The 18,040-nt window shown below is 37.3% G+C and overlaps 1 protein-coding gene and 1 non-coding gene across 2 annotated transcripts in view; one reads left to right on the forward strand and one right to left on the reverse strand.

Annotated features, from left to right (window-relative positions):
• The window catches only part of GIPC2 (GIPC PDZ domain containing family member 2), a 100,287-nt gene that overhangs the window by 16,364 nt on the left and 65,883 nt on the right, over window positions 1-18,040 (forward strand). The window contains exon 2 of the mRNA XM_004002102.6: window positions 12,105-12,290. Within this exon, the coding sequence (XP_004002151.1) occupies window positions 12,105-12,290 (186 nt within the window). The remainder of the gene's footprint in view (window positions 1-12,104; window positions 12,291-18,040) is intronic.
• Window positions 16,690-16,796, reverse strand: LOC114111140 (U6 spliceosomal RNA). The gene has a single exon (XR_003587245.1). It is a non-coding gene; the product is annotated as a U6 spliceosomal RNA (small nuclear RNA).

Consider the following 18,040-nt stretch of genomic DNA (forward strand, 5'->3'; position numbering starts at 1 on the left):
GATTCTATTCCTGGCAGCTCCTCTCCATGTCTTCCCAGTCTCTCTTCTTGGCGCTCTCTACCCCTGGGGTGGGAGGTGGCTCAAAATTGAGCAACCCAAGCCTAGAAGAATCTTCACACACTCTCCCTTGAGTCTCACCGGCCCTACCCATGGGTGAGGTTTTCTGCGCATCTCAAGCCTTCTAATGACTAAGGTCTAGGGTGGTCAGTAAGTTGCCTCCACTCCCTCACCCCAGCCCTTAGTCACCTCTCATCGAGGGAGCCCCATAGTACATTTTCCTTTGCCTCCTCTTGCCCTGTCACTCTGCAGTATATTTTTCTAATGTCTTTCAGGTGTCCTAGTTTAGAATAAAAATCAATTGCAATCTTTCTCTCTCTCAAGATGTTTACAGTTTCTTGCATGGCCCATTTTCTTCATAAAGCGCTCATCTCTTTCTGTCAGGATCACATCCCCTCATCACTCTCTTTTGACCCCTGGTGGCTCCCCATGCTTGCTTTCCAGTTTTCCATGATTTATTTGGATGGGTTTTTGTTCTGTTTTTGTTTGGCCATGCTGCTGGGCTTGTGGTCTTTTATTTTAGTCCCCTGACCAGCAATTGAACCTGGGCCCTCAGCAGTGAACATACAGAGTCCTAACCACTGGACTGTCAGGGAATTAATTCCCTTGGGTGGTTTTGAAATATCACATACCTCATAGATATTTCATTGTAAGTGTTACAAGTCTACTTCCTGGTTAATATGAATGTGGTAATACATGAGCATTTTGCCAAACAAATTTCAAAATTTTGTTTAAGGACCCGTTGGGGATCAAATAGCTATTTTTTTAAAAAAAATAGTTCATGTTTGTATATTTAGTAAACTGGAAAGTTAGTCATAGGTCTCTTTACTAATAATTATAATTTAATGTCTCAAAACTGCTACATTCGTGGATGTAAAACATCTCGTTATAGTTTCTCCTTCCCTTTTGAGGTTCTGTTGCATCTTAAGTGTCAAACAAGAGGAAACTTTTAAGAGGATAAGTGGTTTAGAAACCTGGAAAATTTGAGACAGCGCCTGACATGGGGAATATTGGTGATTTATGATGCCTTTCAAATTGGCATGTAACCTTGCAGCATTATTATACTAGGCTAAAGCTCAGATGTCTCCTCTGACCTGAAGCATATTGTGGAAGAGGATGGATATATATGGCTACCCATGTTTGATTTATCTTACTCATTGTGTTAGTGTCTATGTAATATCCACAAAGGCAAGACTAAAACCTATCGCTGTTCTTTTAACCTTTTCATATGTTTCAAGAATTGGTTTGAGATTTTTACTTTCTTTGATAACATAGTTGCTTTGATTAGATTTCATTAACAAAGGAAAATGTTCTTTTGGTTACTCTGGGAAGTCATTTCATAGATTAAAACATGTGACTTGATTTTCCTTTTCTGGGGGGTAGGGAATAAAGTTATTTTTGTCACATTATTTTGTCCATTAAAAAAAAATGGGGAAAAACAGTGATTGTACCAGGGAAAGAACGGTACAAAGGATGAATCACCTTTTATTTAAGACGCCACTGCTGACCCAGGACAGCTAATTTAGAAGTGAATCATTTATAGAAAGTTCTACATAGTTCGAGGCAGGGCTTTGTACAATATCCTTATGAAGGTCTAAAATAGAGCATACAGTATCAGGTTTCTAAATATCTGTCTTGTTGCCAATTTTATATCTTTGAGAAACTGAAACTTTTTTCTAGATGACTGTAGCCATTGTCAAGGTGAAGGCAAAGGTATTGTATTTATAAAATGATATATATTAAAAAAACAAATCTTTAGAAATTTATTACATGTGTTATATTGGGAAAATAACAGATCTTAAATATCTATTTAATTCTATTCATTTCCTTGGGTTATGGTCAGTTTTAAAATTAACTGGAAGAAATAATTTAAAATGACATGTTAAGTCAAACAATGTATTAATATTAAAAAAAAATTATTTGTCTGTGTTGGGTCTTAGTTGTAGCATGCAGAATCTTTGGTTGTGGCCTGCAGAATCTCAGTTCCCTGACCAGGAACTGAACCTGGGCCCCCTGCACTGGAAGAGTGCAGTCTTGGCCACTGGACCACCAGGGAATTCCCTGTATTAGTATTTTGATATAAATCAAATATATTAGGTGGTTAATATCAATATTTTGATTGATATTTTATTTTTTAATACATTTGATTTTTAAAGTCCGATTACAAAAGCTCCTTTTTGTAAGCCACCTTAACTCATTAAAAAAAAAATTAAAAACTATATTTATTTATTTGGCTGCACCAGGTCTTAGTTGCAGCATGTAGGATCTAATTCCTTGACCAGGGATCTAACCCCAAGCCCCCTGCATTGGGAGCATGGAGTTTTAGCCACTGGACCATCAGGGAAGTTCCTTAACTCTTTTAAAGAAGTGGGTGGTTTATTAAACAAACAGTGTATTTGGCTCCATGTAGAGCAAAAACTTTTTAGTCTCTGCCTTCTAGGAGTTTTAGGTTTAAAGTTGAATTTATATTTACATCACAGCTATGGTATCATGGCTTAGAAAAAGCACAAAAGTCTGAATTCCAGTTTTGACTCTGTCATTTACTAGCTATGTGACCTTAGACAAATCATATAAGGGGTGTTGAGCTTTTTTTTCCTTCTGCATAGAGTGTAGTGATGCCTGCATTCATGACCTGATGCACTGAGCTAATGGATTAGCTGAGCTAATGCTTTAGGAAGTGATTGGTAACTTGGATCTCTTTGTGCAGATATTAGGTATGAGAGAGGCAATATTGTAGGGGAAAGAGCTTAGGGTTGGATAACCAGGGCTGAAGTTACATGTGCACCAAATACTACTTAATCACAAACTGTTTTTATCTCTCTAAATATTTATGTTCTCATCTGTAAAAAATGGGTGTAGTAATGCCTCTCACATAGAATTGTCATAGGATTAAATGAGGTAGTATGTGGAAATGCCTGGTACATATAAGTGATCAATTAGTGTTTCTGAGATCTTAATTTTTATTTACTTTGTTCTTCTAGACCTTTATCTTCCCAGTTCTTTCACTTTTACAGTGGTCTACTAGAGCTGGGAGCCAGTCTCCAAACTGTGTAGAGCTCGGAGGGATGGGCAGGTGTCCGAGTCATGAATGTCACTGAAGAATTGTTTGAGTTCTAGAAATTCCCTGATACAACACATCTACCAAATATTTTGGGGAATCATGTAGAATAAGACACTCAGTTTTTGGAAAGAGTTTTCAGTAATATAATTCTGCCACTCTGGCTTGGTTATAGTTTCTTTCGTTCAAGCACTCAGGATAAGTGGGTTATCTTTTTTACTCAATAGTTATTCTTAGTTTCAGGTTGCTTTTAAGTGAAAGTGAAGTCACTCAGTCGTGTCCCACTCTTTGCGACCCCATGGACTGCAGCCTACCAAGCTCCTCTGTCCATTGGATTTTCCAGGCAGGTTGTTTTTAATTCCTGCTATTTTAAAGGCAATTGACTAGATGGAAATACATAGTATTTTTTTTTCTCTTTTTGAGGAAAAGTCTGTGAGGTTTAGATAATAGCCTAAATAGTTCTATCCAAGAATAGCCCAGATAGAACCTTAGTCATTAACAAAGAAAACATAATCCAAGTGGTTTTCTTGTGTACAAAGATGGTGGTATTAACTCTGGATGAAAGTATGGTTAATTACTAGGTTTAGTGTTATTATGTACTTTCTCATCTTTATTTTCTGTAACGACATTGGCTGATATTTCTATAGTGCTTATTTTAGAAAAATATAAAGAGTTAGCAAGGTTCTTGGTAGATTGAGATGTAGGAAAGTAGTTGTATTAAAGTATTTGGTAACACTGTTATTTTAGATAATCACAGGAGGTAACTGTTTTAGTTTGCTTATGTTTAAAATCACATTCCCGAATACTGTAATACGAGCCATATAAGCCCATAATTTCTTCCAGAGATTTTGGAACATGTGGAATCTTGGGCCAACTCAGTTCCTGTTTAAGGAAGGCATTAAACAAAAAGTTGGAAATGGACTTCCTGGAGTTTTGAAAATGAATCTGATGTGTTTTTGGAGAGATTTGTAATCTGTTTGTGGGCCAGAATATCTTTTGAAACACTAATGGCAAATGATTTATTTAAATGTATTCACAAGGCATACTTATGGAATATATAATGGCACCACCAGAGAAAAAGTAATATTATTTTATATTAATGGCTCTATACAGTAGTTCAGACTCTTATCATCCTAGCCATATTGAGATTCTAGGGTGAATAATCATAACCATGTGATAAGAACTGAAAAATAGCAATTGAAATATAAAAGCACGCTAAAAAAATGGTCATAAGTTACACTCAACAAAAAAAGTTAAAGGATACTGTAATTTATGGGAGAAAATGAAATCCATCCTGGTTATGACATTAAAAAGGAGCAAATCTAATTTTCAGGAAAAATAATGCAATTTAAGAAGCTGTCAAGCGTAGGTGTAAATATTATCCAAGGAGCACCTGTATTCCAGGGATAATACTAATAATAACCTTTAGCGATTTTTAGTTTAAAAAGCACTTTTATGTATACTCTTACTGAGTTTTAGTAATAGCTGTGTGATGTAGACCAAGCTTTACTAATGCCAGGATGTCCATGAAGACCAAGAAGGTCAAATGACTGAACTCGTGAGAGTATAGAATTGGGACTAGACGTGGGTCTTTTACCCCTTAACCCACTGTTTCCTGCTTTTGTTTACTTCTATTTTTTTCTTTCTTTTTCATAACCATTCCAAGTATAACATAGCTCCTTTCTAGATAGCTGTTTTGCTGATATTGGAATAAGGGGAAGGCTTTACTTTGTGCCTGAAACTTTTGAGAGGATATGAAATTATAGGATAGGAATGCATAACACTTCAATGCCTAGCATTTCATTGCATAACACTTCAATTCATAGCAATTACATAACACTTCTATGCATTAAAGGAAACACAGTTCACCATAGACCTCAGAGTTGCCTCTTTTTTTTTTTAAGGATAAAATGAGATAAGTAGAAAGAACTTTTAAACTGTGAATTATAAGGAGTTCCTGATAGTCTAGTGGTTAGGATTCTGTGCTTTCAGTGCCTAGGCCCAGGTTCAGTCCCTGGTTGGGAAACTGAGACCCTACAAGTGGTGTGGTGAGGCCAAAAACAAAACAAAAAAGCCCCCTGTGAGTTATGAAGACACAAAGGATAATAATTCTATCAGTTAGAAATCTGTTAGCCCGGAATTGGTTGGTGAAATTATTGGCTTCTGGGATAGGACTGTGTATCAGATAGGATTTTTTCAGCTACCAGTAGCACAGAGCTAGTTGAACTGCCTAAGACAACTTGTTTTTCTTACAAGAGGTATTGTGGTTGCCAGAGCTGATTATCAGAGCAACTCACCAATGTCAAGGACCTAGGTTCACTCCAAATCTTTGCCTTTCTTGGTGTTGATCTCTTCCTCAGTTAGTAGGAAGGTGGTGGTGGAAGTTCCTAGATCGCATACAGGTAAGGGTACCTACAGAGGAGAGGGGATGGTTGTCTTACTGTGTTTGCTTCTTAGGAATGAAAAAATACTTCTCTGAAGCTTCCTGGACTTCCTCCCATGTCCTGTTGGCCAGGATTGGGCCACATGCTTACTCCTATGTCACCGCTTTACTAGTTTGAGCCTTATGTCTGTAACGGAGGAGGTAAATTTTCCTCCAAAACACATAGAAGGTATAAAAGTGAAGTCACTCAGTCATGTCCAACTCTTTGCAACCCATGGACTACAACCCACCAGGCTCCTCTGTCCATGGGATTTTCCAGGCAAGGATACTGGAGTGCTTTGCCATTTCCTTCTCCAGGGGATCTTCTTGACCCAGGGGTCATAGCCAGGTCTCCTGCACCACAGGCAGGTTCTTTCCTGACTGAGCTACCAGGGAAGCACTTCATACCTGCTATCTGAATATTACCTTAGGAGGGGAAGGGGGTAACAGCTTCCAGTGTCCATTGCTGAATGTCTTCAGGTGAGATGGGGTCTAGAGGCTCTACCCTTCTGCATGTGTCAGCTTTGTCCCCAGGGTCAGTCTTCTAACGTTGAAGTGACAGCTGCAGTTAGTCACATCAGAGCGGGAGAGATACCTTTCTAGGAGCTTCTGTGGAAAAGAAGATTCCTTCCCCAGAAATCTTAACAAGTCCTTTCTTGTATCTTTTTAAAATAATTTTATTTGTTTGGCTGCCCTGAGTCTTAGTTTCGACATATGGGATCTTCTATCTTCAGTTGCAGCATGTGAGATCTAGTTCTGTGACCAGGCATCGAACCCGGGCAGCCTGCCTTGGGAGTATAGAGTCTTAGCTACTGGACCACCAGGAAAGTCCCTCTTCTTTGTACCTAACTGGCCTAAGTTGGATTATGAATTAGTCATTAACTGATTTAAACCTAATCATGATTCATTTCTGATGGAACCGAGGATGGGGTCACTCGTCCCCAAGTTATCATATGGCTTAAAATGGGGAATGAAACTTGAGGGGCAGGGGAACGGGTAATATAGATATTGATGTCCAGCACAATAACAATTTAAGCTCTCCATCTGGCCCCAAAGGGCCGTGCCTTTCTCCTTGCCTTAAGCTGTCTCTGCTATAAATCAGTGACAGGCATGCAGTAAGACAAATATGACAATAAGATGAATTCCTACCTGCCAGAAGTTTACAAAGCAGCACATGGTAAGTTCCACAAGAAATATATAAAATTTGATAGGTGTATAGAAAATGAAGTAATAGCATTAGCTTAGGGTGTTGTTAGAAAATGTTGTTTAGCTAGACTTTATTGGATGGGGAAGATTTTGATAAATATAGACTAGATTTAGAAGTCGAGTGTCAGCCATGGTATTTTTGGCCAGGGGAACAACGTGTATAGATATATGGAGATGGGAAAAATACAAAGTATAAAATTATTAAAGACAAAAAAAATTGTTAAAGACATGGGATTCTAGAACAAAGCTGCTCAATGGTAGCTGCTAGCCAAGTATAGATATTGAGTACTTTAAATGTGGCTAGTCCAAATTAGGGATTTCCCTGGTGGCTCAGGGGGCTTCCCTGGTGGCTCAGATGGTAAAGAATCTGACTGTGATGCAAGAGACCCAGGTTTGATCCTCAGGTCAAGATCCCCTGGAGAAGGGAATTGCAACCCATTCCAGTATTCTTGCCTGGAGAATTCTATGGACAGAGGAGCCTGCTGAGCCCCAGTCTGTGGGGTCATAAAGAGTCAGACACAAAAGGGTAAACATACATCAGATCTTAAAAACTTATTAAAAATGTAAACTCTCAATTTCATTTTAAAAATAAATGATTAGATGTTGAAATGATATTTTGGATATATGGGGTTATATGAGGAAATTAGATTAGTTTCACCTATGTCTTTTGTTGATGTGATTTTTTTTAGAAAATTTAAAATTATGGCATTTGTGTTACATTTCTATTGGGTAGTACTGCTTTAGAAAGTGAAATAGTCATAAGTACTCCATCAAGCTTATGAACATTGGCAATGGTATTGATAAAACACCAAATATAGATACCCCAGAAGATGTTTAGGATTTCATTTTACAATAAAAATCATCAGAAAGGTATTTCTAATGGTTGGATAATTTTCCTTATAAAATAAACCTTACTCTGACTTTACTTTCTTTTGATTTAATCTGTTCACCAGAGAGTATAAAAAATGATAAGTACCATGTTGTCCTGACTTTAATCTACTATATCTCTGGAAGTGAGTATTTCTTAGAGGAGCATTGATTCTATAACTGCTTCAGTGTTTTCTTTTCTTGTATTTTTTTCCCCTTTCTTTTGACATCAAACATTATAGTGCTAATTGGATAAAGTCATAATTTTCTCATCCACAAAGTGAGGTTAATAAAACTTAGTACACAGGTTGGTTTTATTAAATGAAGTAAATGAATGTGTAGAAAATGCCATTAGGATATAAACTGAGCAGGGCACTGTGTTAAGCTTCATAGGAGAGAGAAAGATGACTAAGGTCTCATCTCTGAGTCAGGGTGACAAATACATGTTACACCAATTGGACTTGAAGGGAAGGTGACTCAGACATTCAAATGAGGTGCGAGATTTAAATGATGTGAGAGAAGTAGAAAGAGTGATTCCACCCAGGTAGTCACATCCCTGCAGAGTCTCAATAGACAAAAGCCTGGGGATAGGGTGGGTGCCTGGGTGGCAGGCTTTTTAGATTTTGGATTGAAGGAAATGTCTGAATGGAGATAGGAAAGTTCACAATATGTATGAGATTCCTTTTTTTTTTTTTTTTAATCTTTAAGACTCTTAATATATTGTAACTGGATTATGTTGCCCCACTGTATGTCAGTGGATCATTGCCTAGCCTGGGAGTTTCTTGTGTACGAGGGCTAGTCCTAGTCATCTTTGTACATCTAGTATGCACCGCAGAACTTGGCAAAAAGCACCTGTCCAGTAGAGGATTGTGAGTAGATGAATGAGCATGAACTTTCCAGCATTTAGAGAGTCATATATCACTTTTTTACTTTTCAGTTCAAAATACAGTATCTATGAGGAGTCTTTGACTCTCTAGACCTTTATGACATATTAGATGTATTCACTGATAGTTGTGCATTGAGAGCATGTGAGTGATAGGGTTTTTTCTTTCCTTGAGGGACTAATCTAAAGCCACAGAGTTTCAGTTACCTGCTGCTACAGAGGGCTCTTCCTCTACCTCCCAGGGACCATGACATTTCTGCTGATTTTCAATACAACCTTCTGTGGAACTCCATTCCATGGCTTTACTCCTTCCAGGAAAGAAACCCTGATGCCTTGGCTGCCAACTGCTGGCTGCCCAGAGTGGAACATAATTCTGTCTTGGAGGAAGCATAATGGGGAAGGGTTATACCTAACAGGAAATCTAGTATTTGCTTTGCAGTGAAGTACGTGAAAAGATTGAAAGAAAGGATGCAGCTTAGCAACTAGAGATTTCCTTTTGGGGGCTTCTTCCCCTACCCTATTTTATCATCATTATGTTTTAACATTTTATTTCCTGTCTACTCAGTAGGTTGCTTTATTAGTGGTGGTTGGATCTGCTATGAACACCATTTAACGATTCACTGGAAAAAGAACTAGGAGAAAACTTTTCTACTCACTTTCCATCATTTTGAGAAAGGAAGTGAGAAAAGCTGTTTTCTATGCATACTACTTCTCCTTTTCATCCATTAATAATCATTTTTGTTAGTGGACTAATGAATACTACTGACTTCACAATTGGAGTAAGAAATAGGGGCCATTATTATCCTAAATGACTTCTTGTCACTCTCCATCTTGAATAATAAAAATTTAACACCAGCAAATATTTGCAAAGAGTAACTACAAAGCCAAATGTATTATGTCCTCACTGGGACACAAAGGGTTATGTTAAAGGCTCAGCAGTTATTAGCACAGCTCACCAAAGACCTGGGTGAGAAAAGGAAAGGGCAAGGGCAGCAATTCTTGCTTGCAGGCACTGATCCTTCGTACCCTGTGGCCTCTTCCTTGTCCTCATCACTAGCTTCCTTCATGTACCTCTGGGATTTAATCAGGTCTTTGATGAACTTGCTGGAACTCTAACTGTAGAGCAGGGAGAGCTGTTCCAATTCAGACATATTTTAATCGGGCTTAAACAGCCATTTAACAGGTAGTAATTGCACAGTTTTTGAGCTCCCAGAGGTTTATGGGTGTTTATGGTTTAAAGCTCAAGCAGGGAAATCAGAAATGGTGTGAAACTCGGAGAGGTAGAGAGAGGGTTGGAAGTTGAGAGTTGAGGCAAGGCTCAGGAATGGCAATATCTATGGCAAGTATTACTTGATAACAAAAGGTACAATTTTTCACTTAATCATTTTGGTATAAAAAAGCTGCATTAAAATGTCCTTGGTACTCAAAAGATACTCAGTAAATATTTATTGAACTTAATCTTTAAACCAATGGCATGCTTTTTAAATTTTAAAAAAATATGTATTTATTTATTTGTCTGCACCAAGTCTTAGTTGTATCACACAGGATCTTTGACCTTTGTTACATGTGAGGGATCTTTAGTTATGGTGTTCAAACTCTAAGCTGTAGCATATGGGTAGTTCCCTGACCAGGAATCGAACCTGTGACCCCTGCATTGGGATCACAGTCTTAGACACTGGACCATGAGGAAAGTCCCCAGTGGCATATTCTTAACCCTCCTTCTCTTCCATTTTGTAGTTGGGCCTTAAAAATTACTGAAATTATGGTTGGCAAGCTTGAGTAGCATTGTAGATTTTAGCAAAATAAATTGTATTTTTGAAGGAAAATGAAGTCAAACAAAGACTTGGTAAATATAAGAAGTCCCTTTACAACCTCCACACAGCTTCTACCATCCTGTGTATCTAAGTTGCATTAGCCTCTCCAGCCCTCAGTTCCTCCATTTTTAGAGCCAAGGGATTGGACTAGTCTTCAAGGTCCATTTTAGACATGTTTTAAACAATTTAAAAAAAAATGATTTCATTCACCATTTACTTTTCTCAAGCACAAAAATACAAGATCAATAAAATTTTCCTTATTTAAAAAAAAAACTTATGAGTTTTCCAAAATAGTATTGCCTCTATTTTCACTGTGTTATGCATATCATGACCTTTGGGAACATGGCCTTTGATGTCAGCATTGTAAATAACAGGTAACAAAGCAATGTAAACTTCTTTGAAGTTGGTGAGAACTGATCTTGAATCCTGGCTCTGACAAGTACTATCTTTGTGACCTTAGGCAAATAACTTACTCTCACCAAGGCTCAATTTCCTTATTGGTAATACGAAGATGATAATGTATTTAGAAAGCTGTTGTGAGAATTAAATATAATAATGGATATAAATTGCTCAACACAGAGCCTGGCCCTCAGGAAACATGCAATTCATATTACCTAATGTTAATGATGTCCATGTGTAGTCTTCTCTTGTGTTGTTGGAAGAGGGTGTTTGCTATGACCAGTGCATTTTCTTGGCAAAACTCTACTAGCCTTTGCCCTGCTTCATTCCGAATCCCAAGGCCAAATTTGCCTGTTACTCCAGGTGTTTCTTGACTTCCTACTTTTGCATTCCAGTCCCCTATAATGAAAAGGACATCTTTTTTGGGTGTTAGTTCTAAAAGGTCTTGTAGGTCTTCATAGAACTGTTCAACTTCAGCTTCTTCAGCATTACTGGTTGGGGCATAGACTTGGATTACTGTGATGTTGAATGGTTTGCCTTGGAAACGAACACAGATCATTCTGTTGTTTTTGAGATTGCATTCAAGTACTGCATTTCGGACTCTTCTGTTGACCATGATGGCTACTCCATTTCTTCTGAGGGATTCCTGCCCGCAGTAGTAGATATAATGGTCATCTGAGTTAAATTCACCCATTCCAGTCCATTTTAGTTTGCTGATTCCTAGAATGTGGACGTTCACTCTTGCCATCTCCTGTTTGACCACTTCCAATTTGCCTTGACTCATGGACCTGACATTCCAGGTTCCTATGCAATATTGCTCTTTACAGCATCGGACCTTGCTTCTATCACCAGTCACATCCACAGCTGGGTATTGCTTTTGCTTTGGCTCCATCCCTTCATTCTTTCTGGAGTTATTTCTCCACTGATCTCCAGTAGCATATTGGGCATCTACTGACCTGGGGATTTCCTCTTTCAGTATCCTATCATTTTGCCTTTTCATACTATTCATGGGGTTCTCAAGGCAAGAATACTGAAGTGGTTTGCCATTCCTTCTCCAGTGGACCACATTGTGTCAGACCTCTCCACCATGCCCGTCCGTCTTGGGTGGGCTCACAGGGCATGGCTTAGTTTCATTGAGTTAGACAAGGCTGTGGTCCTAGGGTGATTAGATTGACTAGTTTTCTGTGATTATGGTTTCAGTGTGTCTGCCCTCTTGCAACACCTACCTCTTGCAACACCTACCGACTGAACTGAACTGAATGTTAATGATATAACTGCTGGCATCGTAAATTGAAGACTATTTCACTGACATTGTAGATTGAAGTATTAATTGAGTAAACTAATGATCAGAATGTTTTCCTGATGGAAACTGACTTAAAATATTTCTTTCTCTTGCAGATCTTATATTGCACTTTAAACACACCTAAAGTTGACATGGGAAAACTCTTGGGAGCACAAATAGGTCTTGAAGATTTCCTATTTGCCCACATAAAAGGGATCAAAAAAGAAGTGAATGTGTATAAATCTGAGGATTCACTTGGTCTCACTATTACAGATAATGGTACTGGCTATGCTTTTATAAAGGTAAGTATTTAAACAAAACAAAACAAAACAAAAACAACTGTGTGACTTATCTGAGGGTAACACTTAAGAAAATTTACCAGGTCAAAGAAAGTTTGAAATGATCTTTAGAGTGAGAACTAATTCACTAAGAATGGATGGAGTGATACTGTTTCCTTTAAAAACTGTTTCAAAGACACCATTCTTTTGTTTACCCTTTCCTTGAATTTTTTCCTCTTCAGTTTAAACTTCCTCTAGGATTTTGCATTTACTGAAGAGGAAAGCCTGGCCCTGGTGCCTACTCATCCATATGGGCTCTTGTACATCTGTAAGCTCATCATCTGGTGACTTCCATGTTGATTTCCATTGATTTAGTGTTATTTCCAAGTGCATATTTATTTGGCCACCTATTTGAAACAAGGCTGTTTAAAAATTTCTAAACTATGTACAGTTGATTCTTGAACAACACATTTGAACTGTTGGGTTCATCTATATGCAGATTTTGTTCAGTAATAAATGTTATACTATAACAGTCTAAGGTTGGTTAAATCTGTGGATGTGGAACTATGAATATGGGGAACTGCTGACATGGTGGGATTTTGTGCAGGGACTTTCCATTGAACAAAGGGTCAGCACCCCTAGCCCCTGCATTGTTCAAGGGTCAGCTGTAATTACTTTATCTAAATGCAAAGAGCAATATAAAACTGCAAAGGCAAGAAAAGGAAGTTTGAAATGGTATGAAAAACTTTTAAGAACTGAACAGTGGTAAAAAGATTCATCTCTTAAATAACAATTTTATTATTATAATAAGTTTTTTTTTTTCTGGGGTTGGAGGAGGCACAGGGCTTGTGAGATCTTAATTCCCCCAAATTGTGAGTCCCTGTAGTGAAAGTTCTGGGTCCTAACCACTGGACTGCCAGGGGATTCCCTGTAATGAGTAATTGTAACACTGACTATTATTGAATGCATCTCAGGCAAGTTGCATACATTTTCTCATTTAATGCTTACAACAATTCTATTCAATACCATGTTTCCTTTTTAATTACTTAAAAAATATTTGGCTGCTCTGGTTATTAGTCACAGCATGTGGGATCTAGTTCCTTGAGGAGATCTAACCTGGGGCCCCTGCTTTGGGAGCATGGAGTCAGCCCCTGGACCACCAGGGAAGTCTCTTTATTACTCTTTTGTTGAGGTGTAACAGATATAAACCTTTAATGAATGTTCACAGATCTGTGTAAACACCACCCAGAGCAAGGGAAATTTCATTTCTACCACCTAGAAGGCTCCCTTGTTCTCCTTCTCTGTCAATACCCTTCCCCAACAAAGGTAGCCATTAGTTTAACCTCTAGCACCATAGTTTTGCTTATTCTTGAACTTCATATAAGTGAAATCACATATTACTTACTCCACTGTTTCTGGTTTTTGCTCAACATGTCTGTGAGGTTCATCAACTTATTATTTTATATTATCAACTTATTATTTTATAGACATAGAAACAGGTTTGGGATGGTTAAGCAGCTTGCCCAAAGTTATGCAGCTAGACAAATTCAGGATTTGAATCCAAGCTATCTGATTCCAGAGCTGGCAGTCCTAACTACTGATCAAAGAATTACTGATGAAGTTTCTTCATACTTTTATTTTGTCCAAACCTTGATTTGCTGTTGCATCGTCATCGTTCAAAAAAAATAGCCTTAGGGAAATTATCCTCTTAACTGTAAATAGTGCTTTATTTAACTTCCCACTTGATAGAACAGCTATTTTTAGCTCTGCAAAAGATATGACTCTGCTGAAGGTTGAGTGGGTGACCAAATGGAAAATCCGTGAGTTGGGAAAGTCATGTGGGATTATCTGGGGGGAAGCTCAGGACATGAGGCACATGGTCCAATGCCTTTCTAATGTCAGCAGGGAAAGGCTTGGAAGTTTTGCAAACACGCATGGATTTTTTAGATCTTGGCCTCTGATGACCAGAGCTGTGTTTCTATTTTTTTATGCCTCTTCAAACATGTGCCTGCCTCAGAGTACTAGTCACTAGCCCTGTGGAGACAGAGAACATGGTGTCAGAGAGAAAGTGGAGTCTAAGCCAAACCTCTGGCTTATAGTTCAACTTAGAAGAGAAATGAATATCATACTGGGTAAAAGGTTGATGTGGTTTTTTTAAAAGTTAAGGGGGGATGATTTCAAACTTCTTTAAAGTTGTAATAATACAAAGAACTCACATGATACCCTTTACTCAAAAAAAATTTGCCATTTGCCATATTTGCTTCATTCTCTTTCATGTATATATATATGAACCCACTCATATCTGTATGTAAATTTTCCTGAGCCATAGGAATAAGCAGAAAGCACATATATCTCTTAATAACTCAAAAATGTAGTTTCTAAGAACAAAGATATTCTCTTCAATATACCTACAGTATAGCTATAAAATTCAGAAAATCTCATAGCGATACAATACTCTCAAACTAATCTAATGTTCATATTGCAGTTTTATCAGTTGTCCTAATAATGTATTTTTCCTGGTATAATTCCAATCCAGGATCATGTATTTTATTTAGTTATCATGTCTTTTTTAGTGGTCTTTAATCTAGAACAATTCCTCAGCCTTTTATAGGATGTCCCTCAACTTGGACTTTTCTGATGTCTCTTCATGTTGTGAAAGAGGTTATTATGCATTTTTGGCATGAAAATTAAATAAGTGATGTTGTGTCCTCAGGGTATTATATCAGAAGGTGCATTTTATTGGCTTGTCTCAATATTCATGATGTTAATTTTTGTCCCTTGTGTACTCAGTGTCTGCCAGTCTTATTCACTGTAAAGTGATGTTTTCCTTTGTAATAATTTTTGGGGAGATACCTTGAGATTATGTCTATATCTGGTTCTCTTATTTGCACCCCACAGATTTAGCATCTATTGATGAGTCTTGCCTGACTCATTTGCAAAATGGTGATTTTTATAATTCCATCATTTCCTATATTTCTTTAAAACATTCTAATAAAGCATGCCACTTATTAATTATCTATTAGCAATATGGTACATGCTTAATTGCTCAGTTGTGTCTGACCCTTTGTGACCCATGGAGCTCCTCTGTCCATGGGATTTTTCAGGCGAGAATATTGAAGTGGGTTGTTAATTTAAAAAAATCACCTATTAGCAATGGAGACATGATTTTTTAAAATTAATTTTTATTGCTGTACAGTTGATTTACAATATTGTTCTAGTTTCTGCTATACAGCAAAATGAATCAGTTATACATACACATTTATCCACTCTTTCTTACATTCTTTTCCCATGTAGGTCATTACAGAGTATTGAGTAGAGTTCCCTGTAGATACAGTAGGTCCTTAGTAGTTATGTATTTTTTGTAGAGGACACATTTTTTTGTATGTATTGTGTGTATAGGACACATGATTTCTCATTCAGTGGGTTCATTACCATCGTTTATTTTGATGCTCAAATTTCCTGAGGTTTGATCTGCAGGAGTCCCACCCAGCCAGCTCCTGTATCCTTTTGACCTGCCTCCCATAATTTTATTGAGTAGTTTCTTCTTTTCTGGTACAACAAGATGTTCTAAACTCATCTTTTATCTTCTTTTCTCCAGACTGGAAATCAGCCATGTCTTCAGGGAACTCTTGTTTGTTTTCAGTGAGAACTGGTATTTCAAAATCGAGATCTGAATGCTGGTTGCATGCATTCATTGCTACCAGTGTGTTACTGTTTCTAGATCCTTTCAGGTGCCATATAAGAGGTTCAAAAACATGTATTTTAGAAATTGTGAATTCATAATTACACCTCCAGTTCTAATCCTGCCTCACAGTGTTCTTCCTTGGCTTCCCAAATGAAATATTTACTTTCAAAATTATTGAAATATTTACTCATTTCCTTAGTTCTGTAATACATACAAAATAGTTTCAGAATTGCTATGTATTTGTACTCTGAAAAATAAACCTATTAAGAGTTCAGGATTTGTAGGGACTTCCCTGGTGGTCCAGTGGTTAAGACTGCATGAATTCAATTCTTGGTTGGAGAACTAAGATCCCACATGCCGTGTGGTGTGGCCAAAAGATTAAAAAGATTTTAAGGTTTGTATGTCCTTTTTGTCTGTAAGTCATGTATACGATCAAAGTATTCTCTTCAGGAGTTATGTGGAATAGGTTCTCACTTGCTCTTCCTCCCTTCACCCCATGCTTTTTATTCATTTGAAATACTATTGAATCCATTTGCTTCTCTTTGAATTGAGTTTTTCCTCTCACATTGATTTAATTTTCTGAATACATAAAATGATTTCAAAAGTCAAAACTATAATAAAAGTTGTATTCATAGATGTCATTCCTTCCCTGACTCCCATTACTCATTTCCCCCACTCCTTAAAGTAATTTCATTAATTTCTGGCTCACTCTTCCAGTGTGATTTGCCAAGATAAGCAGAAAAAGTGGAATGTTCCAAGAGTTTGCATGTCATCCTTGTTCAGGGGCTATTCTAATCTTCTCTGTATGGTTCCAATTTTAGTGTATGTGCTGCTGAAATGAGCACTTATATGCTTTTAGCAGTGGTTGGAAGTCAGAGTAGGTTGACGTAAGAGGATGTAAGGGGATTCAGACAAGGGTAAGGAGGCAGGAGTCCCTGATTAAGAAGGCAGTGCACTGTGGCCCACAGGACCATGGGCTTTAGAATCAAGCCTGTTTTCACTCTTGTTTCCACCATTTATTTACATGCTGGGTGACACCTTAGACAAATCATTGTATGCCTTCTTTCAGATAGGAATATTAGCACCTACTTTATATGATTATTTGGGTATAAACTAATGATACATCTGCAATGTTTGAGAGTACCTATAATTAATAGCTAATATCTTAATAACAGCAAATCATCACATAATTAGGAGATGAGTCTGATGGCAGAGAGATGTATTTGATAGTACTGCAAGGTGCTCACACTAGAGGGGTTGGATGAGAGGGGTGGGAGGGAGGTCTAAGAGGGAGGGGTATATGTATACTGACGGCTGATTCATGTTGTTTGGCAGGAATCGATACAACATTGTAAAACAATTGTCCTCCAATTAAAAACAAATTGAAAAAAAATAGTACTGCATGGTTCTCATAGGTGAGCCTCTTCAGGTGGAGAGACAGCAGACTTACATATTTGTAACTTTTGTACCCAAGTGTTAACATTTCATAGGAAAAAGTGTATAAATAACTTAATCAGAAAAATCAGAGTATATTTACAACCAGCTTTGCAAATTCCTAAAATAGTTTAATACTAGAGTTGGGGTACATTTTCTATAAAGGGTCAGATAGTGAATATTTTAGGCTTCTTTAAAATTTAGGGTCATACAGTCTTTGTTGCAACTACTCAACTTGACATTGTAGCACAAAAAGTTATATACAATACTTAAACAATAAACATAGATGTCTTCCAGTAAAAGCTCATTTATGGACACTATAATTCAAATTTTATATAATTTTCACATGTCATAGATATTATTTTATTTTTTCCTGACCACTAAAAAATGTAAAACCATTTGTAACTCATCGGTTGTATAAAAGCAAGTTGTAGACCATACTCGACCTGTGAACCATTGTTTGCCGATTCCTTGTATAAGTGAAGAAAATACTTTTAGATTCAAAATAAAGATAAGGGCTTTACCATGCAATTAATACATGAAAATCTAATTGGCTTTGAATTAAAGTAACTTATAAATAACCACAGAATGGTCATTTTCAGAATGTCTTCATATAGAAATCTTCATGGTTTGAGGTACTTTTGCTTTATTAGAA

This window comes from Ovis aries, chromosome 1, assembly GCF_016772045.2.
Source record: "Ovis aries strain OAR_USU_Benz2616 breed Rambouillet chromosome 1, ARS-UI_Ramb_v3.0, whole genome shotgun sequence".
NCBI classification, from domain to species: domain Eukaryota; kingdom Metazoa; phylum Chordata; class Mammalia; order Artiodactyla; family Bovidae; genus Ovis; species Ovis aries.